This window comes from Trachurus trachurus, assembly GCF_905171665.1.
Source record: "Trachurus trachurus genome assembly, chromosome: 12".
Lineage (NCBI taxonomy): Eukaryota > Metazoa > Chordata > Actinopteri > Carangiformes > Carangidae > Trachurus > Trachurus trachurus.
The window spans coordinates 1,085,852-1,110,997 of record NC_139908.1 but is presented as its reverse complement, the minus strand read 5'-3'; the positions used below and the strand labels follow the sequence as shown (position 1 = coordinate 1,110,997).

The following is a 25,146-nucleotide window of genomic DNA, read 5'->3' as shown; positions in this document are numbered from 1 at the left end:
AAGAGACGAAGGAGAAACCTGAGCTCCTGTTGGGACGTGTGTCTGCTGTCAGGGCCCGTGTGTGTGTGTGTGTGTGTGTGTGTGTGTGTGTGTGTGTGTGTGTGTGTGTGTGTGTGTGTGTGTGTGTGTGTGTGTGTGTGTGTGTGTGTGTGTGTGTGTGTGTGTGTGTGTGTGTGTGTGTGTTGGGGGGTTAAGGGGGGTGAAGGGGGAGTGTGTAGGTGTGTTTGTGTCCATAACAGAGCAGCAAACAGCCCCATTAGAGATGAAAGAGTCTGAATGGAGCCAATCAAAGACGAAGGCAGCAGGGGGCCGTTAACACACACACACACACACTCTAACACACACACACACACACACACACACACACACACACACACACACACACACACACACACACTCTCTAACACACACACAGACACACACACAGCAGCCTGGACACACACAGACACACAGACAACAGACAGCAGCAGAACTGATGGAAACAAACAGAGAGAAGATCTGATCAACGTTACACTTTAAAGGAATAGTTACATTACATAACATTTTTGTCAAATTGGCCCATCACCATAATCCCTATAGTCATAGCAGTAGGTTTGTTACCTTTAATTGTCGGTGCAAGCTGTTTTTAGAACGGCGGAGCAGAGCCGTGAGCTGCTCAGAGCTACGCTACGGAGGCTCATTATGGGATTTCTTAATTGGTTTCCCTCATCAAACTCATCAAATACACAATCCAACAACTCCACAACGCTCTGGTGGACAAGTTGTGAGCTGCACATTCACCACACTATGAGATAATAACACAACGTTACCACACAGAGTTGTTTTAGAGGGAAATTCATGCAAAACCGCTGATGCACGTTGCCTTCAGGGACAGTTTTTACCTCTAAAACAACTCTGAACCTACTGCTACGACTATAGGGATTATGGCAATGGGCCAATTTGACAAAATGTTGAACTATCCCTTTAAATATAAGAAATGATATTATATATATATATTATAACAATGTGTCTTGAGTGTTGACGACTGTAATAAATGATTCAGGGAGTCAGAACCAGAGCTGATGAAAGTAACTAAGTACTTTTTAGATACTGTTTCCTATTTGTTATAGTCTGAATATGAAAGTTTTATTATTATTTGATGTGACATGACAGATTATTATTATTATATGATTTGATTATTCAACTAGATTAATTTGTTATTTAGCTTTATTGATGCTTTAGCTGTTATTTCATTTAGTTTAATTACATTTCCATTTGTTCCATGTTACTGACAAAATGATAACGGGTTATAATTTATGGAGCAAAACGCATTTTCACTGGCTCTTATTTTGAAATTGTGATTTGAAAAAGCTGTATAATGTAACTAGTTTGTGTGTATTTGTAGTGTGTTAGTAGTTTCCCGGTGGAGGAACAGGACCCTGAATGCAGCAGTAACAGAGTTGATTGGTTCAGTGACGAGTTCAAAGAGCTTCTGATCATTTGTTTAGTTTAGTTTCCTTCACCTCCATCAGTCTCTCTCTCTGTCTCTCTCTCTCTCTCTCTCTGTCTGTCTCTCTCTGTCTGTTTCTCTCTCTCTCTCTCTCTCTCTGTGTGTCTGTGTGAGTCGGTGTCTCTCGTCCTCTCTCAGTCTGCAGGACTCAGACGAGACGAAGACGAAGACACCGAGGCGTCAACAGTCTGAAGCTCTGAGAGACAGATTATTATTTATGGACTTCAGTCATGTGACAGTGAATGTGTTGAGTTAAAAGGACAAGTATTAGATATATATATTATAAATAAATACACTTAGAGTATTTAAAAGTAAAGCCTATTTTATAACAACTCAGATTTACAGTTTTGATCCCAGGACCTGAACCAGGACCTGAACCAGGACCTGAACCAGGACCCGGTCTGAGGTCACGACTCCTTCAAAATAAGACGATAACACAGAAACTCTTTTATGTTTTTATGTCATGAAACTCATTTAGATTCAACAAAATAAAAGTCACTGATTCAACTGCTGAAAATGAGACTAAAACGTTTTTGTTTTGTTGTGTTTTGTTTTAAATGGAGCTGAATTAAAAAAAAAACAATTGGATGGAAAATAATTAAACACAGAAATGTAACACTTGTCTACAGTAGCTTTAACCAATGTTAGGTGTGTGACTACTGTTGGTGTGGGCTAGTAGTTTCCCATATGTTCAGGTTCGACTAGGGAGGAAATTAATTACACTGATGGATAATAAAGGATGACTCCAGAGACGAGGGATATGCAAAAAGGTACCATGTATTAGAGAATAAGTTAGAAATAGAAATTGAAACAGTTAGAAATCTGACGGTCAGTGAACGCACCGTCTGTTATTATTATTATTCAGGTCAACAACTCTTTATATCTATAGACCGCCATCAGAAAAAGAAAATCAGGGTGGGTGACACCCTGGGTGACAAGTTGAACAGGATCAAGATAAATACAATATTATTACTCAAATAAAAGCAGCCTGTTGTTAAACATTAACAGATTATTAGCTATCATATATGTGTAATAAATATTTATGTCGGTGTCTAACTGACATGTTGTTGTTGTGGAGTAGAAATATGAACAACATTAAATAGATAGATAGATAGATAGATAGATAGATAGATAGATAGATAGATAGATAGATAGATAGATAGATAGATAGATAGATAGATAGATAGATAGACTTTATTGATCCCAGTGCAGCAGCAGCTTTACACACAGTGACAATAACAACATATGGGATAAGAATATAAAGAACAAACAATACATAATAAAATAATTATATAAATAAAATATTAAAGGGATAGTTCACCCAAAATTCAAATTTCACTCATTATCTACTCACCCTCATGTCAACTAAGAGCTATGAGAATTTTCAGAGTCCTCCGTTCCTTCTCTGAGTTACGGGGGGGTCTGCGCAGCAGTATTTGTCCATATAATGGTTGTCAATGGACACCACGTTTCTTCGTCCAAAAAGACACACCAAAAAACATCCAAATACCTCCATAGTGCTCGTCTGTAATGTCCCTCTTGTGTTGAAGCCCCGACATGAGAAATTGTTCCGAAATAAATTAAATAAGTCTATATTTTAAGCTTGTTTGTAGCGGAAGCTCCCAGTGTCTCGGTTCACTGCTCTGCCTGTGTAAGTGCAAATCTCACGTGATTTGCACTGACCGGCGGAACAATTTCTCATGTTGGGGCTTCAATACAAGAGGGACATTACAGACGAGCAGTATGGAGGTATTTGGATGTTTTTTGGTGTGTCTTTTTGGACGAAGAAACGTGGTGTCCATTCACAACCATTATATGGACAAATACTGCTGCGCAGACCCCCCCGTAACTCAGAGAAGGAACGGAGGACTCTGAAAATTCTCACAGCTCTTAGTTGACATGAGGGTGAGTAGATAATGAGTGAAATTTGAATTTTGGGTGAACTATCCCTTTAATTATATAACATGTATTGTATTATAATAATATGATATTAATGATATTAAATTAATATAGGCTACTAAAGTAAATTGACTGAAATATAAAGTAAAGTTAATAATTTGACTTTTATTCATGTTTCTATTGATTCACTGCATCGATATTAAACGTCACAGTGACGTAGTCAGGTGTCAGTGAGCTGCAGCTTCCTCTCTCTCTCTCTCTCTCTCTCTCTCTCTCTCTCTCTCTCTCAGAGTTGAATTTATTTTCCCGCGCCGGGATCGCGCACCGTGCACCGTGCACGAGCCTGATCGCTCTCATTATCTCATCAATGGAGGTCGTTACGTCATTGACCGGATTAGTCCTCTGAGCTCGCGCTGCATTTGCACACAAAACGGCGTCAGTCCTGCTCAGGTGAGACCAGAGAGACTCAGGTAGGACTAGACCCCCCCTCACCCCCTCATCACCCCCCCTCACACCCCCCCTCCTCCTTCTCCTCCTCCTCCTCCTCAGGTAAAACCAGGTCGTTATCAGGTGCTCGACTTGATCCCAATCCCATAATAATCCTGTTTAGCATCGAGAGGAGCTGATTGAAGGCGCCGAGGAGGAGGAGGAGGAGGAGGAGGAGGATGAAGGCTTAAAGTAACAAGGTACTTTTACTCTAAAGTAGCAGTTACAGGTACTTCCACTTCACCGGACTGTTGAACTACAGATAAATAATACATCAATAATAAACTCATTAATAATCCACATCATCAATAATAATCACGTTTTAATCCAGAAAAACAACATTTCACCTGAAGACTTTTATTGTTGTAACAGGAAGTATTTATGCACTGTAGTATTATAACATATTTATAGCCTATATACTATATAACTCTACCACACTAAACCTTCTCTAGGCCTATAAATAATATTTATACATACAGTAGCCTATGTGTAACACAGTATTTATTTATATAACTCAGTATTAAGTATTTATACATTGTCGTGTCGCTGCTTCAACTTCATTTTAACTGGTTTAAATAAATCTGCTGATGTTTATTCATTTACACTGGTAAAAAGAAGCTACGTTATTAAAGTATCATACAACTAAGATACTTCAACAGTATAAATAACCAGTTTAAAATGAGGATAAGAGTCATTACAGTGAATTACATCAGTGTTGTTAGTTTTTAAACACTTTTATTCAGTATTACTGCAGAACTACCTTCATTCTGATGCGGATATTGAACATTGAACCTCAGGTTGTTTGTTAATTAATGAGGCGACATTAAAACTCGTCACTGAGCCTTTAATCTGTGGGCTGATCCCGGATCATCGTCATCGTCACATTAAACCACTCAGTCACCGGTCGTTAACGCTGCTCAGACCTTTGATTATTGATTATTGAAAACACAGAGACTCAGGTTTAATCTGATGAGTTCACTGATCCAAACAGCTGCAAACATCTGGTTCATCGTTTCTTACAGATTTAACCACATTTACATCTAAATAATTTAAATCTAAATTATTCTGCAGGTTTCATTTTATATTATTTATCTAATTCTATTCTATTCTGTATTTTTGTAATCTAGATATAATGACTAAACATTCACAGTGAGATGCTTTAAGAGGAACTTTCTTCATCCTAGAGGGAAATTCAATTCATAATTTAACAATACTCATCCTGTAGTTAAAAGAAAACAACCTTTTTATGTATGTATTATAAACATGAAACAGAAAAGCAGTTCATTAGTAGTGATTAATATTCAGGACTCACTGAAACTAAAAGCTTTTATTTTGATTTGTTTTGATCCACTTCCTGTGTTTGGCAGCTTCTATCCTCGTCTGTCTCACTGCAGCTTAGTCAATACAGTAGAATAATGTAAATGCATGTATTTACTTTTATTTAAACTCCTAATTTAACAACTAACTGTTGATATTTCATGTTTTTTTTATTTTGTTTAGTCATCGTTGAGGAATAAAAGTAGCAGAAACGTGATTCGGGGTATTGCTGGGGGGAGGTGGGGATGGGGGACCACGGCCCAATGCCCCGCTGTTCAAATTGATTTTCTAATTAGTAATTCTTATTATTTGTATCTTATTTTATTATCATTACCTACTTTATCATTTATTCATATTCCATTTATTTATCTTTCTCCCCATCCAAAACTTTATTTATTTTACTTTATTTATTTATTTTTTCACCTCCGCTCCCAAACCGCTCCTGTACCTTTGGTTCCTACCTCTCCCCTACACTGTAGAATAATCGCTGTTACTACTATTATTATTATTATTTTTTTTTTATTTTTTTATTTATTTATTTATTTTTTCTCTCTTACTTCTTCCTGTTGCTCTGTTTGTTTGTTTGTTTGCTCGCTTGGTTTTGTCGTTATCGCTGTTGAGTTATTGCTGTCACAATTGTAATTTATTTGTTTTCTATTATTTATTTATTTATTTATTTTTTTTTCATTTATGTTTTCAATCTTTGTTTTCGCTTTTTCCCTCTACCCCAATAGTATTATTATGACCAAAGTCACTATTATTATCCACTAAGTCTCTTTTTCACCATTATTATGATCACCATTTATAGAATATACCATAACTGACTTACCGTACACAAACACACACACGCACACACACACACACACACCTAATTTCACATTTTATGTCATTGTAAGTCATCAATGCATGTGCACTGTATTGTCTGTTTTGTTTTTTCCACAATAAAAAAAAGAAGAAAAAAAAAAAAAAAAAAAAAAAAAGAAACGTGATTCTTACACTGCAAAAACTCAAAATCTATCCAAGAATATTTGTCTCATTTCTAGTCAAAACTAATCTCTTTCCACTTAAAATAAGACTCATCACCTAAAAATGAACTTGTTTTTAGATCATTTTCACTTGTTTCAAACTAATTTTCACTTGAAATAAGTAGAAAAATCTGCCAGTGAAAGCAGGGTTTTTGTGCTTGTAATAAGAAAGAAAAACTTGCTCCACTATCAGATTTTTCTACTTATTTCAAGTGAAAATCTGCTTGAAAGAAGTAAAAAGTGTCTAAAAACAAGCTGCTTTTTAATGTGATGAGTCTTATTTTAAAGGGACAACCAGGAGTTTCTATTTGGTTATAAAAAAGTCTGATATTAATGTGGATGAATCTCCGTTACCACTTGTTAATGGTCCATTTTAGATAAATCTATGGTTTTGTCTCTATGGTTATTTTGTTATTATTAGTGGTGGCGGAAATGCTGGGCGAGCCGACCAGCGTTTCTTTACTTTCGGTTTCGTGGCGAGTCATGAGAATAACGCCGCCGAATCTCCGTTTATGGTGGGAACTACGACGGTATGTGATCGTCTTCCAACCTCTGACTTTAATTCTTGATGAATGAAAACATGAGTCTGTCTTGCGCCAGTCAAAGAATTTCACGGTGCGGAGGCTCATAGATGTAGTGAGAAAACACTTCGCTTTTACAAAACTCCTGGTTGTCCCTTTACTGTAAATGTGATGAGTCTTATTTTAAGTAGAATGAGATTTGTTTTGACTAGAAATAAGACAAATATTCTTGGTAAGAGTTTGTTGTTGGTTGTTGGTGCAGAGGATTTACAGTGTAATGGAGAGGAGACAGTGAGGAGGGGGGGGGGGGGTGAGGTGTGTCTATTATCTGTGTTTGGAGGCAGGAAGGAGGAGTGGAGGTGGTAGAGGGGGGGTTGAGGGGGGTAGAGGGGGGTGTAGAGAGACTCCCAGACTGAGTGGAGCCAGGTTGTAACAGCCTCATTGAGACTGAATGAGACGTCTTAATTACTGCAGTTGTGAAAACTGAAGGAGGAGGAGGAGAGCGGGGGTCTGAGGGGGGGTGTGGGGGGGTAGAGGAGGATGTGTTGTGCTTTGCTTTGATCTCCGGGGGCTGAAGGTCTGGACTGACTGAGGTCTGCAGGTCTGGAGGTCTGGACCCCCCCTATAAGAGCAGAGGAGCCGAGACCAGGAGGCTTCAGAGCTGCTCGACGCCCCACGGGACTGGAACTATAGAGACTCTACAGCTACACTACACCTTCTACTGCTGCTGCTACTGCTGCTACTGCTGCTGCTTTACAGACATGAGAGGACACTTCTCCATCGAGTGGATGGCCCAGAGCAGCCAGCACAACCAGACAAACTACAACCAGAACCTAAACCACCAGAATCTGAACCACCAGACCCAGACCCAGCAGCCCCGTGAGCCCAGTGGACCGGCCGCCTGTGGGACCGAAGCAGAGAGTCTCCCTGGCTTCTACAGCCGGACGACGACGAGGCCCGAGGCTTCAGACCAGCTGCAGCAGGACCAGGGTCTAGACCAGGACCGGTTCAGCCTGCAGCACCACAGCTCCCACAGTCACCCAGGTCAGTCCACTGCTACTGCTACTACGCTACATCCCATAATAAGTCCATGTCAGGGTGTTATTTAAGCCTTTATGAGAGTTAGAGTGGATTTAAAGCATGTGCTATTCTGCAAAATGCTTTTATTTTTTGAAATACTGTTACTAAAAGAGGCTGTTTCCTGCTTTTAGTTCTTTAAAGTTCATTTAATGTTAGTTTAACTAGTTTAAAGGGACAACGAGGAGTTTCTCCAGCGGCAGAACGAAAAATTCCGCGACAATAAAAAAGTCTCATATTAATGTGGATGAATCTACGTTACCAAAACTCCTTGTTGTCCCTTTAACTGATGAATTTACATTAACTTCATCTTGTTACTGTTGGTTGAATATCAGCTCATTAAAGACACTATTTTCTTATTATTTATTTATTCTAAGTGATTTAAATCCAAGTGTATTTGTAAATAATGTTGAGTTCATTATTAAAGCTCAGTGATTTAATTATAAATAAATGTTACATAACATCTGTTTATTGGTTCATGAAGCAGCTTTAATGTTTTAGCTTTTCACTGTTAATGAAATGTTTATTTAGCCTAATGTTAATAAATGAGTCTGGAGTTTTATTCATAAAGTTTATAAGTTGAATATTTAAGTGTAAAATAACCTTTTTAACTTTATATTTCTGTGTGTTTGACGTTAACGTGATGTGACTTCCTGTCTGCAGGCTTGGAGGCGGGGTTTAGCAGCGGGACGGAGGAGGAGACGTCCGGCTACGAGAGCGAGGGCGGTCGCTCCCTGTCGCCCCTGGCGCCCAACGACTGCTCCGTCGCCACGACGACAACGACAACGACGACGACGCTGTCCTCGCCACCGCCCTCGCCGCCGGCGGGCAGGAGGCCCCGCACGGCGTTCACGGCGGAGCAGATCGGCAGCTTGGAGCGAGCCTTCAAGAGGAACGCCTACCTGGGGACGCAGGACAAGGCCGAGCTCTGCAGGAAGCTCAGCCTGTCGGACAAACAGGTAACCATGGAGACGCCGCTTCACGCTGATGGAGTTTTATTTTATTTTCTTTATTTTTTTATTTATCGCTTTATTTTATTTAGCTAATCTAAATTTTTATCTGAATTTTTTTCGCATTTACTTAATTTTTTTTTTAACTTTTTCATAACTTGGACTAAAACATTTATTCTACTTAATTTAAAAAAGAATTATATATAATAATAGATTATAATAAATAGATAAATATCATTATTTTTTAAGTATATTTTTGGGCTTTTGCCTTTAATTGATAGTTTAGTTGAGAAAGACAGGAAATGGGCAGAGAGGAGAATGACATGTACTTATTACATTTATTAAATAATTTCTTTTTTTTTTTAAAGTTTTTCATAACTTAGAAATTAAACTTTATTCTAGCCTACTTGATTTAAAAAAAAGAAAATTCATTATAGGCTTTTATATTATTATGTTAAATTATATTATACTTCCATTTTATACATTGAATTTATTACTTTTATTTTACTTTTTTTAACTTTTATTTTTATTTTGGTAAATATATATATATATATTCTTTTTTACTTTTTCATAACTTGGACTAAAAAATGTATTCTACTTAATTAAAAAAATATATTTTGATTTTTTTTAATGACATTTCATTATAGGCTATTATATTATTATGTTAGATTTTTTCATACTTACATTTTATACATTGAATTTATTACTTTTATTTCATTTTGGACAATATTTTAAATTGTATTCATTTAATAATAATAATAATATGAATGTTCCTGGCTTTACCCTGACATTACCAATAACTATAACGCATAATGTTAACCATTCTGCTAATGTTAACCATTCTGCTAATGTTAACCATTCTGCTTTTATGGTGATATGGATCCCCCTGGGTCTGAAATAAAGATTTAATAATTTATATAATATTTAAAGCTTCTGTGGTTTAACTCTTCCTCCTCCTCCTCCTCTTCAGATACGTAACTGGTTCCAGAACCGGCGGATGAAGCTGAAGCGGTCGGTGCAGGACGCTCTGGCTCAGGCCTGTCAGGCCAACGTGGCGTCTCAGTTCGTCCACTGCTCTTCTCCTCTGGAGCTGCAGAGCTTCAGGCCGCGCCCGTACCCTCGCTACCACGCCGCGGCCGTGGCGGCGGCGGCCGTAGCGGTGGGGTCCCAGGAGGCCGCGGCCCCCCCGGCCCCCCCTGGGTCCGCCTACGTCCACCACGGCCTCCACGCCGCTGCGCCGCTGGACGCCTTCTACCAGTACTACACCCCCTACCCCCACTACTACTGACTATAACAGACAGGCTGGTGTGCAATACTGTGTGTGTGTCTGTGTGTGTGTGTGTCTGTGTGTGTGTGTGAGTGTGTGTGTGTGTAACTGATGTACAGTCTGGAAATATTTAAATTTGAATCTATGAAATGTTTAATTAGATTTTTGTTCTAATGTAATAACTGTGAAATCAGATTGTTGTTAAAATAAAATTTAAAAAAACTGTCACTGAGACTTTATACAGCTTCACAGTTTCTCTGTGTGTTTACACAGACCCACATCTGATACACAAACACACAACATGAGACTCAGACAGGGCCGTTGCTAGGAATTCTGGCCCCCTTAAAGAATACTGAAGTGGGCCCCTACCCCCTGACTTTTCCACTTTGTTTTCTTAGACTACGTATGTATTATCATTTTTTATTTAGCCTTCTTTGTTATGATGCTAATGCAGCATTACTATGAGTATTAGTCAGGGTCTTATGCTGAATAAATCAGTCATACAAAGATTAGACTACTGGGGTTTTTTATGGGCCCCACTGGGCGCTGGGCCCCTAGAATTATCATCACCTTTCTCCCCTATACAACGGCCCTGGACTCAGAGTCAGTTTGGTCTCAGTGTTTGTGCAGCTTTTGTTCATATTTCTGCGGAAAACAAAAGTATAACGTGTGATTTTCATGTTGCACAATCGTATTTTGAACTGTTGAGTGTTTTTCCTCTGACGACAGTGAAACCAACCAGCTCAATGTTCCTGCTCAGGATTGAAGTGATACGCCAACATTTTTTTTTCGTGTCTTGCCTCACTCCTGAGTCCATGACCAGCAGATAGACACCATCCTTTCGACTGTGCGTGCAGTAACATGGGAGATAGAGCCGTATCGCCGTAATTAGCTTAGCTCAAACACTGGAAGTGTTGAGCTAGCTTGAGTAGCGCCGAATTCGTCCAAACAAAATTGTAAACAGCTGGTATTTAGACAAATTAACGACACACTGCTGATCTAAACGGCTACTTTCTCTCCTAAACGTGTTTGAAATGTGGATAAAGTGATATATTTACAGAGTTTAGAGCTAAAATGAAACCAGCTTCTGACTGCTGATTTCAGCTCGGGTAGGAGGCAGGCTAACACTACCCATACACTTCCAGTGTTTGAGCTAAGCTAATTAGCGACTTTAGGTGGAGGCAGGCTAACACTACCCATACACTTCCAGAGTTTGAGCTAAGCTAATTAGCGACTTTAGGTGGAGGCAGGCTAACACTATACACTTCCAGTGTTTGAGCTAAGCTAATTAGCGACTTTAGGTAGGAGGCAGGCTAACACTACCTATACACTTCCAGTGTTTGAGCTAAGCTAATTAGCGACTTTAGGTAGGAGGCAGGCTAACACTACCCATACACTTCCAGTGTTTGAGCTAAGCTAATTAGCGACTTTAGGTGGAGGCAGGCTAACACTACCCATACACTTCCAGTGTTTGAGCTAAGCTAATTAGCGACTTTAGGTAGGAGGCAGGCTAACACTACCTATACACTTCCAGTGTTTGAGCTAAGCTAATTAGCGACTTTAGGTAGGAGGCAGGCTAACACTACCTATACACTTCCAGCGTTTGAGCTAAGCTAATTAGCGACTGTAGATGGAGGCAGGCTAACACTACCTATACACTTCCAGCGTTTGAGCTAAATTAGCGACTTTAGGTAGGAGGCAGGCTAACACTGCTGTCTATCTGCTGGTCATGGACTCGGGAGTGAGGCAAGACATGAAAAAAAAAAGTTGGTGTATCCCTTTAATGTGTTTATAAGTGTGCTAGTGTTTATTGATCTAAACATCACAGGACACGTAGATGAACATTTATAGAGATATAGAGTGAATCCACCTTATAAATTAAAACAACATAAACGTTAATGCTTCACATTTAAAACCTCAGATTCTTTGTGGCTTCGTTTCATATAAAAAACACAACTATATAAAATACATCCCATATTTACAGACTCTGTTGATCAGACAGTGAAGTGAACAGAGAACACACCTGAGCTGCCGGTGGAGTCACACTGACACCTGCAGGCCGAGCCCGGAACTGCAGGCAGGGACCTCACATCCCATCATCACTGTTCTGTTTCTGTTACCTCAATATGGAAGAATTCAGACCTTTAACATGAGGAAATATGAAAATAAATATTCAATTAGTGCTGATTAAAGTAGATAAAACAAGATGATGTACTTTTATTTTTGTGTGTAGTGAGCACTTTTACTTTTTAAGACTTTATTTTGCTGTTGATTGTCATGTGATGTTATTCAAATTAAATTGTACATGCAGAATATTTATGAACTTATTTATACATTAAAATGATTGTATAATATAATATTTGTGCAGTAAAGGTCTTAAACCACTTGTTAAAATGTGACCCAGTTTTTTTTTTCACTTTATAACTGTGAAGAAAAACAAACTGTGTTTATATTTTATGTAACATATTGTGTCAGACAAACAAGGAGAATTTCACAACCGATGGAGAATATAAAAAAAAGAGAAAAGAAAAGAAAGTTTGACAAGAAGTAGCACAGGCAAACAGAACCTCAATCTCAACCAATGGCTGACGAGGAACGCTGCATGTGGGGCGTGACTGACATTTCCGGTGGACCAATGGGAAAGCCGTTGCCGTGTCAACGCGCTGGAGTGGCAGACTCTGGTAAATTCCTCATAAAGTTAAAAAGTCCAAAGCAACTCCTTCATTTCCTTTATTTTTAACTGAACTGAAATTTTGAAAATGACATTTTCTAGTCTCTGAAATATGTTGTAACTAACAAAAAATGCTCATCAGCTCTCTTTACATCGCTCTATTATTTATCTCTGCTTTTTTCTAATTTTATTTCTATTCACTTTTATATCTACATGTTTCATCCTACCTATATTACTCATTTATTTTATGATATTTATTTATTTAATTTATTTATTCAACCTTTTTTTTCTTTTATGCCATCTCTCTTGTCAGTTTATGTCTTGGAATGTCTGTCGTTCTGTATGTTCTCTGTTCCTACGCTCTTTATTTATATCATTTTATATATATATTATTTATTCTTTTCTTTATGCTGAACAATAATAAAGTTTTCAAAAAAAAAAAAAACCGTTGGGAATGCTAAATGTGGGGCGTGATTGACATTTCCAGCGGACCAATGGGAAAGCCGTTGCCGTGTCAACGCGCTGGAGTGGCAGACTCTGGTAATTCCTCATAAAGAAGAAAAAAAAAAGTCCAAAGCAACTCCTTCATTTCCTTTATTTTTAACTGAACTGAAATTTAGAAAATGAAATCAGCTCTCTTTACATTGCTCTATTATTTATCTCTGCTTTTTTCTAATTTTAATTCTATTTATTTTTATATCTACATTTTTCATCCTTCCTATATTACTCATTTATTTTATGTTATTTATTTATTTTATTTATTTATTCAACCTTTTTTTCTATTTATGCCATCTCTGTTATTTTCTGTTCCTACGCTCTTTATTTATGTAATTTTATATATTCATTCCTTCTTTTCTTTATGCAGTATTGTTGAACAATAATAAAGTAAAAAAAAAAAACACGTATTCATTTAATTAATTTATATTATTATTCTTTTTCTTTTATTATTTTTTTCTTTTCTTTTCTTTTTTACATTATTTTCTCTTTTCTTTATGCTGTAGCCTATTGTTGAACAATAATAAAGTTTTTCAAAAAAACAAAACACGGTGGGAACACTAAATGTGGGGCGTGATTGACATTTCCGGCGGACCAATAGGAAAGCCGTTGCCGCGACAACGCGCTGGAGTGGCAGACGTGCGGACCAATCACGTCGCTCCTCCGGGGGGGTTTGCCTCTGACGCTGTGACGCTGTGACGTGACGGGAGCGCGCCGCCGGGCGGGAGCGCGCAGGCAGAAAGCAGCTACGCAGGACGGAGAGGAGCGACCAGAGGGAGAGGAGAGGAGCGGATGGTGGAGCTGAAGATGGCGGATGGAGACAGCGGGAGTGAGCGCGGCGGCGGCGGCGGAGGAGGAGGAGGTGGAGGAGGAGAAAGAGGAGGTGGAAGCAGCAGCAGCGGTGCCCCCCCCCAGCAGCAGCACTTCCAGCGGGACCAGGAGACCCAGGAGCTGGCGTCCAAGCGCCTCGACATCCAGAACAAGCGCTTCTACCTGGACGTGAAGCAGAACAGCAAGGGCCGCTTCATCAAGATCGCCGAGGTGGGGGCCGGGGGCTCCAAGAGCCGCCTGACGCTGTCGCTGTCGGTGGCCGCGGAGTTCCGCGACTACCTGGGCGACTTCATCGAGCACTACGCGCAGCTGGGGCCCAGCAGCCCGGAGCAGCTGGCCCAGGCCGCGGCGCAGGCCCAGGAGGACGGGGGGGCCGGGGGGCCGCGCCGGGCGCTCAAGAGCGAGTTCCTGGTCCGGGAGAACCGCAAGTACTACCTGGACCTGAAGGAGAACCAGCGCGGAAGGTTGGTGCTTTATTATCCTCAACTTAGGTTAAAGGGATAGTTCACCCAAAATTGAAATGTCCCTCCTTATCTCCTCCCCCTCATGTGGACTAAGGGCTGGGAGAAGTTTCAGAGTCCTCCGTGGCTTCTCTGAGTTACAGGGGGTCTCGGCGTAGCAGTGCATGTCCATATAACGGTTGTCAATGGATACCAACTGTCTTCGTAACAAAAAGACACACCAAAAAACATCCAAATGTCCAAATTCATTGAGTTACAGCGGGGCTCCGTGCAGCACTGCATGTCCATATGATGGTTGCGTATGGTGCTCACTTTTCTTCGTCCAAAAAGACACACCAAAAAACATCCAGATACCTCCATGCTGCTCGTCTGTAATGTCCGTCTTGTATTGAAGCCCCGACATGAGAAATTGTTCCGAAAAAAAATTAAATAAGTCTATATTTTAAGCTTGTTTGTAGCGGAAGCTCCCAGTGTCTCAGTTCACTGCTCTTCCTGTGTCGGTGCAAATCTTGCGTGATTTGCACCGACCGGCGGAACAATTTCTCATGTCGGGGCTTCAATACAAGAGGGACATTACAGACGAGCAGCATGGAGGTATCTGGATGTTTTTTGGTGTGTCTTTTTGTTACGAAGACAGTTGGTATCCATTGACAACCGTTATATGGACAAATACTGCTGCACGGAGCCCCGCTGTAACTCAGAGAAGCCACGGAGGACTCTGAAACTTTTGGGTGAACTATCCCTTTAAAAGCTGGTGTGATGATCCATGCGTTTTGCAGATTTTCATTGGAGAGAAAAAAAAAATCCATGCATTTACCGCGACTACCGAAACCACGGAAACGTAAACATAAAATTCCACCGGAAGAGCAAAACCGGCAAAACAGGCTACGTTGTTGACGTTCGGAAAAAGGTGGATAATCCCTAACCCTACCAAGAAAATCTCTGGAGGTGTCGGCGTTTTAGCTTGTATGTAAATACGTGATATTTTGGAATATCTGTCTGTTCTGTGTATAGAGAGCCGAAGCGGAAGCAGGAAGTAACGTCGCCATGGGTCCTCAATTCTAAAAAAGTCTCCATACGAATGAACGGGAGTGTCACTACCCGATTTGTGGCAGCTACGTACGGCAACTCCACTTGGACAAACTTAGTTGAATTGACTTAGGATCACTGCCCTATGTGCGTCGCCAGAGACGGTTTATCTTTTTATTTTTATTTTTTAAATACTTTATTAGTAATGTAAACTGAGGGTTGGTTGTGGTGGTTGTGGATCTTGATGCTCAGAAAACAGGAACACAGGCGACTTTTAATGTTTACTGTCCTCTTTTCTCGCCGGCCTCATCACCATGACAACCACAAACAATCACAACTACCACAACACTCACTGAATAAACGAATCTGCCGCGGCTGTCTTATGACGGACCTCCGCGGTTTTTATTTTATTTTATTTTATTTTTTAATCATTTTCACAGTACCGTATTTTAAATTCACAGAACTTTAAAGACCCCCTAAAGAGGCATTTTAAAATTTGTAAAAATGCTCTGCTATGACTATTCTTTGATTAAAATTGCTTACCTACACAAAGTTGTTTAAAATAACTCTCCAAGACACTAAAAACACGTGCATTATTTCTCCCTCATTGAAAAATTCATCTGCTATTCATATGCATGACTGCCTGGTCAGGGTTGCTAGGTAACGGCGGTGTGCGTCAGGGGCAGCTGAGACAGAACGGTGATTTCAAAACACGAAGCTCACGTCAGGTTTCACGTGCAAGCTTGTGTTTCCTCCGGCGAGTAAATGTAAATTTGAATGTAAACCGAAATGTGAATAAAGTTTATAACAAAGAAAAAGAAGAAAAAGAAAGTCCACAACGGGACTCGAACACGGGTCTCCCGCTTACAAGGCGGCGACGCTGCCGCTCAGCCACCGCAACCAACCGCTATTACACACTGCATCTACCTGTATATGTAGAGTGTCACTGTCGCGGTGAACTACTACAGCAAACAACGGCTGCAGAGAGCCGCCGCTGCTGCTGCTGCTGCTGTGAATATAGAGTGTTTTAGGTGCTCGCATCCAGGGGCCATGCCCAGAGTCTCTGAGCTGCTCGGTAACAGGCTGGTATCACCGCTCCTCACCCGAACACAGAGCAACGTCGCCGTCATCGCTGTTTAACGTACGTTACTCCCGCTTTGTACCCTGTTCATATTTTATGTAATGAGATGGGGGGAAAATCAACGGGATTGGTTGCTACAGTTTCGTGACGCACGAAAACTGACTTCAATTTGAAAAATTGGAGTCAGTTTTTTCAGAGTCTGGTATTGAAACCGATTGAAACTGAATTTTCAAGTCTAAAATACTCATTTATGTCGTGGATTAGCAATTTTGCTCCTGAAGTGCCTTGTAACAGAGCCCACACACTAAATTAACATGTTAATCATTTAAAAAAGTGCATTTTTGGTTTAGGGGGTCTTTAAGCATGTACGCAAATCGGGCAGTGCCCAAATGAAGTTTGTCCAAGTGGAGTTGCCGTAGGCAGCTGTCCAAGATGGCGGCCGGCCTGCGCATGCGCAGACCAGTTTTGTCACAGATCGGGTAGTGACAGGGAGTCCAAGATTTATTTCGTGATCCGATTGAATTGCGCCATGAGAATAAACTCTGTCCTCTGCCTGTTTAAAACATCACGTTTCATGAAGAGAAACCAGCAGTTTGTTGTAAAACGGCAACAGAAGAATGTATTTAGTGTGAAGACGCTCTACGGACTACAGATCTAAGGACGCCATTTGGTCGCCATGGTGACGTCACCTACGCCACCTGGAGTCTTTGGCCCTGTCCCAATTCTCCCCCTAGCCCTAAATATTTGCCCTAACCCTATATTTTGCGCGTTCACGTGTAGGGGTAGGGTGTCCCATTACTCTAGGGAGCAAGGGGAAGTGCGATTTTGCCCTTAAAATCAGCCCTCAAAATGTAGTGAGGTCCGATGCTTAAAACGAAGTGGAGGATGAAATTACCCGTTGTCACGATCGATCGCCGTTTAGACAAATCTGAAATGCTTGAAGAAACATTACTATTTCTGTGTGTGTGTTTTGTGTCGCTATGTGTGGTATTTATTGGGGGAATCACGGTGTCGCATCAGTGGCTGCAGCTGACCGGGACAGCTAACAGCAGCAGCTAAGCTAACGGCAGCAGCTAAGCTAACGGCGGTAGCTAAGCTAACGGTGGTAGCTAAGCTAACGGCGGCAGCAAAGCTAACGGTGGTACCATCAGGACGTCAGCTGTTAAAACCCTCCCGTTGTGGGACACGACATGAAACTACTCCAGTTAGCTCAGTCATGTTGGAACTCAGATATCCGCTGGAGAAAATATTTTTTCATGGAGCGTTTATTGAGTCACTGAGTTATTAAAGTTAAACAGGTAGCTAACCGTTAGCCCGGCTAATCTATGATAACCATGACTAATTACAAAAACATGCACACAGAAATAGTAATGTTTGTCCAATCATTGGTTTTATAAACTTTACAAACATCAGATTAGTCTAAACGGTGATATAGTGACATGAAAAATTATATTGAAACTCTTGTCCGTCACTATTGTTCTCATGCTGGTTTTCTACCCGGAAGTAGTTGTAAACAACAAGGAGATTCATCCTATAGTTTTACAACAAACTGCTGATTTCTCTTCATGAAACGTGATGTTTTAAACAGGTAGAGGACAGAGTTTTTTTCTCATGGCACAATTCCAACGGATCACGAAATAAAACTTTGACTCCCGTTCATTCGTATGGAGACTTTTTTCGAATTGAGGTCCCATGGTGACGTTACTTCCTGCTTCCACTTCGGCTCTCTATGTGTATGTGTGTTATTTTTATTGTTCTATGGACCGCCGCTGGGTCCGAAATAAAGTATTGAATTGAATTGAATTGAATTGGAAAAATATACTAGTCAGCAGTGAAAACTTCTTCTCATCGACATGTCGATGTTTCTACCTCAGGTTCCTGTGGCTTCGTAAAACAATCCACAAGTTTCCGAACGTCATCTATCTATGGTCAAAACCCAGAAGCCGGTTTTGTATTTCCGGTGGAATTTTACGTTTCCGTTTCCATGGTTTTCAGTCGTTGTCATAGTTGCGGTAAAGGCATGGATCTATTAACGCTGGCTTTTAACACGGATGTACATCTGTGTGATATCCACTGTTAAAGTGATAGTTCACCCAAAAACAGGGGGTCTCGGCGTAGCAGTGCATGTCCATATGACGGTTGCAAATGGATACCAACTGTCTTCATAACAAAAAGACACACCAAAAAACATCCAGATACCTCCATAGTGCTCGTATGTAATGTCCCTCTTGTATTGAAGCCCCAACATGAGAAATTGTCCTGAGTCGATTGGCTTCGAGAAGCTTCCGCTACAAAACAAGCTTGAAATGTAGACTTATTTAATTTTTTTTCGGGACAGTTTCTCATGTCGGGGCTTCAATACCAGAGGGACATTACATACGAGCAGCATGGAGGTATTTGGATGTTTTTTGGTGTGTCTTTTTGTTACGAAGACAGTTGGTATCCATTTGCAACCGTCATATGGACATGCACTGCTACGCCGAGACCCCCTGTAACTCAGAGAAGCCACGGAGGACTCTGAAACTTCTCCCAGCCCTTAGTCCACATGAGGGGGAGGAGATAATGAGTGACATTTCAATTTTGGGTGAACTATCCCTTTAAAAGCTGGCGTGATGATCCATGCGTTTTACAGATTTTCATTGGAGAGAAAAAAAAAATCCATGTATTTACCTAAACTACCGAAACGAATGGAAACGTAAACATAAAATTCCACCGGAAGAGCAAAACCGGCAAAACAGGCTACGTTGTTGACGTTCAGAAAAAGGTGGATAATTGTACCAAGAAAATGTATAATGGTGACATCACTAGTCAGCGGTGGTGACTTCTTCTCATCAACACGTCGATGTTCCACTAGGGATGCACATTTTGCATTTTTTTCCTGACCGATAACCAACGCTCGTTAACCGATTATTAACCGTTAACCGATAAGATTAAGATTGTGGCGCACGGCAAAAAAAAATAAAAATATCGCTCCAATTTTCTTATCTTGTTTTTGGCCGTTAAATACACACGTGCGCTGCGACAGAGCAGCGCCACATCCACTCTGCTCTGTCTCAGCTGATCGCACTCATATGGAGGTTAGATCATCCAATGTAGAAGTGTTTTTATACAAAGTGCAGCCAAACACCAGGCTGAAGGAGCAGCAGAGCTCCTCTGACAGCTCCTCTGTGGAGCTGCAGGAGAGCTGCAGGTGAACAGGCTGGAGAGCAGCCACGTCGTCCTCCTCTTTTTTTATTTTATTTTTTTTTCCCAGCGCCGTAGTTACAGGTGATTCACATCTATGTCCGTGTAGCTACATTTATTGTCTGATCTTCCTTCATGGGGGCTGCTGCACATACTGTCAGTCCTCCTGTGTAACTTTTTGCTGCTAAATATGACTGAAGGCAGTGAACTCTGCACGTGTCGACACGCCCCCATGAGTTGACGACATAAGGAGCTAATAAAATAAATAAATAACCGATAGTATTAATCAGTCAAAGTTCTTGTTATCGGTTAACGGTTAAACGGTTAATCATGTGCCTCCCTATGTTCCCCCTCAGGTTCCTGCGGATCCGTCAGACGGTGAACCGCGGTCCGGGCTTCGGCGGCGGCGGCCCGGTGGGCGGCATGCTGGCCGGTCAGACCATCGCTCTGCCGGCTCAGGGACTCATCGAGTTCCGCGACGCGCTGGCCAAGCTCATCGACGACTACGGCGGCGACGACGAGGAGCTGAGCTGCGGCGGCTTCGGCCCCGGCGGTAGCTACGGTTACGGCCACGGCAGCGGAGAGCTCCCCGAGGGAACGTCCATCATGGTGGACTCCAAACGCTTCTTCTTCGACGTCGGCTCCAACAAGTACGGCGTCTTCCTGCGCGTCAGCGAGGTGAAGCCCAGCTACAGGAACTCTATCACCATCCCCTTCAAGGCCTGGGGCAAGTTCGGAGGCGCCTTCAGCCGCTACGCCGACGAGATGAAGGAGATCCAGGAGCGGCAGCAGCGCGACAAGGCCTACGAACGGAGGGACGAGTCCGAGACAGACGACGTGGACGACGACTGATGAGGAGGATGATGTTAGAGAAAGAAAGAAAGAAAGAAAGAGAGGAACCAGACAGCTGTTAGTCCACTTTACACGACAACAACATAGGGGGTATTTTGCGATATAAAAAGATAAAGTAAGTGCATGACAAATCGTGCTGTAATAGCCTAACTACAGTAAAAGTAAAAAAAAAAGTACCGTTAAATGGCGTTAAATGAAACACAAAAGACAAAAAAACGACAAAAAATGTAAATGTGCAGGGGGAAGTATCGGTGTGTTATCCTAAAAAAAAAGAAAGTGTGTAGGGTGAAGGTTGGAGTGGTGGTGTGTGTGTGTGTGCAAAAAAAAAAAAGTGGACTCGATGTGTTAAAAAAAAAAAAGAAAGAAGAGAAGAGAAAGAAAGGAAGGAGTGAGTTATGGGTTAAACCAGAGAGAGAGAACCTACTAAAACCAGCAAATTGGTTTATTCTTTCTAGAAAAGAAGCCAATGAATGCTTTTCCTATCTGCAACATAGTTTCTATTTAAAGAGTGAGGAGTCAACCTGTTTAAGATGTTTCCCTTGCTCAGCGACGGAGAGAGAGAAGAGCATCCATTGTTATTTCCTGTCGGGTCCAGGTCTCTCCTCAGTCAGCAGCTGTTTGCTTTTGGTTTTTATTATGATTATTTTTTATTAAAAAAAAGTGTGTGGGATTCTTGCAAGTGAGTCAGATGAACCAGAGAGGAATACTGTAAAGGAAGGACGGATGGATGGAGCTGCTGCAGGATGCTCCGCTCCCGGCCAGATGTGGCAGCAACAACAACAGCATCAGCATCCAGATGTGGAGGTGAAACAGCAGCATCAGCATCAGGCCGCTGGATGGAAAAAAGACTCAACTCGACTAGAATAAAGGAAAGGAAAACTAGAAAAAACTAGCCTCGTAAACCAGCCTCTCCCGGAATCTGCATTTCATCTTCCGGAAATGCATTTCATTTGAAATTTTCCCTGAGAGATTAAATGAAATGCATTTCTCTCCCAGAAATGCGTGCATTTTTCTTCCGGAAATGCGTGCATTTTTCTTCCGGAAATGCATTTCATTTCTCTTCTCCCTGAGAAATGAAATGAAATGCATTTCCGGGAGAGAAATGCATTTTATTTCATTTCATTTCATCTCCCGGAAATGCATTTCATTTCATTTCTCTTCTCCCTGAGAAATGAAATGCATTTCCGGGAGAGAAATGCATTTCATTTCATTTCTCAGGGAAAATTTCTAATGAAATGCATTTTTTCATCTCCCGGAAATGCAGTTCATTTCAATTCTCTTCTCCCTGAGAAATGAAATAAAATGCATTTCCGGGAGAGAAAAAATGCATTTCATTTCATTTCAGGGAGAAGAGAAGAGAGAAGAGACTCAGCTGGGTTTATGTTAAACATACGATCTTGGTGATGCAGCGAGGACGATCTTCCTCCTCCTCCTCCTCCTCCTCCTCCTCCTCCCTGTGGAGGCCAACGCACAGATATTATTCTATTATTAATATTAATATTATTCTGATTATACATATATATATATATATATGAGACTTTGTAACGGTGCTCATCTGCCACTACCCGGGTCCAAACAGCGTCGGCCTCTGGACAACATCTGGACCCCGGACAGAAACAACACACTGATGGATGTTTTTTCCTTCTGTTTTTATTTGTTTTTTGTTTTTCAAAAAGAGAACTATATTGAAATGAAATTCTACTTATAGACGAGATATTACCAAACAAACCAGCAAAAGATATTTTGAAATACTTATTATAAAGGAAAAAAAATGTATTGTGTAAAAAAAAAAAGAAGAAAAAAAAGAGTTTCCAGACTAAAAAAAAAAAAAGAAGAAATAAAAGAAAAAGGTTAATTTCTTAAAACAAAGTTGTGACTCAAAGCTCCAGATTATTTTTCATTTTGTTTTTCCTAGAGTGACAGTATAACACTTCCTTAATTAAAACGACTTTAAATGCAATGACCCACAGTGTGACTGTACATTCTTAAACCTCTGATCGCTGATCAATATGTTGATCGCTGAGCTGCCGACTGTCTCGCATGTTCCAGATGTTCAATAATTATGTTTTTAAAGGGATAGTTCACTCAAAATTCAAATTTGGAAAGGGCTGGGAGAAGTTTCAGAGTCCTCCGTGGCTTCTCTGAGTTACAGGGGGTCTCGGCGTAGCAGTGCATGTCCATATGACGGTTGCAAATGGATACCAACTGTCTTTGTAACAAAAAGACACACCAAAAAACATCCAAATACCTCCATGCTGCTCGTATGTAATGTCCCTCTTGTATTGAAGCCCCAACATGAGAAATTGCTCCGAAAAAAATTATATAAGTCTATATTTTAAGCTTGTTTGTAGTGGAAGCGGAACAATTTCTCATATCGGGGCTTCAATACAAGAGGGACATTACATACGAGCAGCATGGAGGTATCTGGATGTTTTTTGGTGTGTCTTTTTGTTACGAAGACAGTTGGTATCCGTTCTCAACCGTCATATGGACATGCACTGCTACGCCGAGACTCCCTGTAACTCAGAGAAGCCACGGAGGACTCTGAAACTGAAAGCAATTTCAATTTTGAGTGAACTATCCCTTTAATTCTCTTTATTTATAAACTGAAAAGCAGCAAGTCATCACAGGAAACACAACATTACACATGTTTCATTATGTTAATTTGTTAAATTCTGATTTTATAAATGTTCGATAGAACGATGATGTCATCAGGTCAAAGGTCAAAGTTCCCAGAGTTTTCATTCCTCCTTAAAAAGAAAAGACATGAACAACCAATCGATTATTGTCGATGATTCATTTCAGTTGATTTAATATTTTTTATGTTTCCAGGTTGAAATTAATAATCAATCGATCGATAGATGATCTGTAAGTATCAGATTTATTGTTTTATTGGATCGTTATTATTGATCAACGTCAACTCCAATCTGTTTCCAATGTTCCTTCTTTCATCCCTTCCTTCCTTCTGTCTCTCCTTCCCTCCTTTCTCCCTCCTTTCTCCACTCCTTTCCTTTCTTTGTTCCTCCCTTCCTCCATCCTTCTTTCCCTCCTTTCTCCCAGTTCTTCCCACCATCATTTCCCTTCCTTCCTTGACCCAATCTGTTCCTTTTCTTTAATTCTTTCTTTCCTCCCTCCCTCCCTCCATCCTTTCCACTTCCTTCCTCCTTTCTTTCCCTTCGTTCTTCTTCCTTCCTTGACCCAATCTGTTCCTTTCCTCCATCTTTCCTTCCTTCCTTCCTTCCTTCCTTCCTTCCTTCCTTCCTTCCTTGACCCCGGAGGAAACAGTTGAGTTCAAATCTGAATGAAGTCGTCAATTGACAGGAAATTAATTGGTGAATTTTGACGATCGATCAGTTAATCAATAATCTCTGTTTCCCTGGAGACACCGGTCTCCAAGGCGACAGCTCTGATCCATAACGATCACATTAATTGACGATAACAATACACAATATCTACAATAATTGTTGGTTGCAGCTCCAGTGGATCAATAAGCTGCTCTGATCGGGGGTTTGAATCCTCTAATTGCTGCTTATTGACGTTTTATTGGCTTCAGACGGTTAATTGGAGGACTAATCAATACTGTCACTTCAGTCTGTTCAGTTCTCAGTGGCATTAACCCTTTAAAGGGCTGAACGGCGTCTCTGGGCCTAATAATTGATTGGCAGGTGATCATATTATTGATAATTGATCATTTTAAAGGTAAAATTTCAAACTTTGATCGGTTCGTTAAATTTGAATATTTCTCAGTTTTCTAACATCTGAACGTCTTTAAAACCAGTTAATCATGATACATTTGATATTGATTGTCAGATATGTATTTTCATGGTGCGTTCACTTGCTGTAGGTTTTCTGAGATGCAGAAACGGCCGACAACAGTTCAGATCAGGATGGTTATTAAAGGGATAGTTCAACATTTAGTCAAATGGGCCCATCACCATAATCCCTATAGTCATTGCAGTAGGTTCGTTACCTTTAATTGTTGGTGCAAGCTGTTTTTAGAACGGCGGAGCAGAGCCGTGAGCTGCTCAGAGCTACGCTACGGAGGCTCATTATGGGATTTCTTGGTTTCCCTCATCAAACTCATCAAATACACAATCCAACAACTCCACAACGCTCTGGTGGACAAGTTGTGAGCTGCACATTCACCACGCTATGAGATAATAACACAACGTTACCACACAGAGTTGTTTTAGAGGTAAATTCATGCAAAACCACTGATGCACGTTGCCTTCAGGGACAGTTTTTCATCAACAGTCTCTGTATTTCCCTCTAAAACAACTCTGTGTGGTAACGTTGTGTTATTATCTCATAGCGTGGTGAATGTGCAGCTCACAACTTGTCCACCAGAGCGTTGTGGAGTTGTTGGATTGTGTATTTGATGAGTTTGATGAGGTGAAACCAAGAAATCCCTTAATGAGCCTCCGTAGCGTAGCTCTGAGCAGCTCACGGCTCTGCTCCACCGTTCTAAAAACAGCTTGCACCGACAATTAAAGGTAACGAACCTACTGCTAT

The 25,146-nt window shown here is 40.8% G+C and overlaps 3 protein-coding genes across 4 annotated transcripts in view; 2 read left to right on the top strand and 1 right to left on the bottom strand.

Annotated features, from left to right (window-relative positions):
* The window catches only part of sec14l7 (SEC14-like lipid binding 7), a 251,691-nt gene that overhangs the window by 41,408 nt on the left and 185,137 nt on the right, over positions 1-25,146 (bottom strand). The gene's annotated exons all lie outside the window — the stretch shown is intronic.
* ved (ventrally expressed dharma/bozozok antagonist) lies at positions 7,499-10,052 on the top strand (the record flags this gene model as incomplete). The annotated part of the gene is made up of 3 exons (XM_083983900.1): positions 7,499-7,781; positions 8,478-8,773; positions 9,735-10,052. 3 exons carry the CDS (start codon positions 7,499-7,501, stop codon positions 10,050-10,052), a joined length of 897 nt encoding a protein of 298 aa, XP_083840026.1.
* The window catches only part of purbb (purine-rich element binding protein Bb), a 77,286-nt gene continuing 66,061 nt past the window's right edge, over positions 13,922-25,146 (top strand). Inside the window, exons 1-2 of one of the 2 annotated variants that reach the window (XM_083983666.1) lie at positions 13,922-14,492; positions 20,139-20,647. In XM_083983666.1, coding sequence (XP_083839792.1) covers positions 13,990-14,492; positions 20,139-20,634 — 999 coding nt within the window. In that variant the 5' untranslated portion in view covers positions 13,922-13,989 and the 3' untranslated portion in view covers positions 20,635-20,647. Of the gene's footprint in view, positions 14,493-20,138; positions 22,506-25,146 lie in introns of those variants that run through there. The other variant, XM_083983665.1, reaches the window with a different exon arrangement.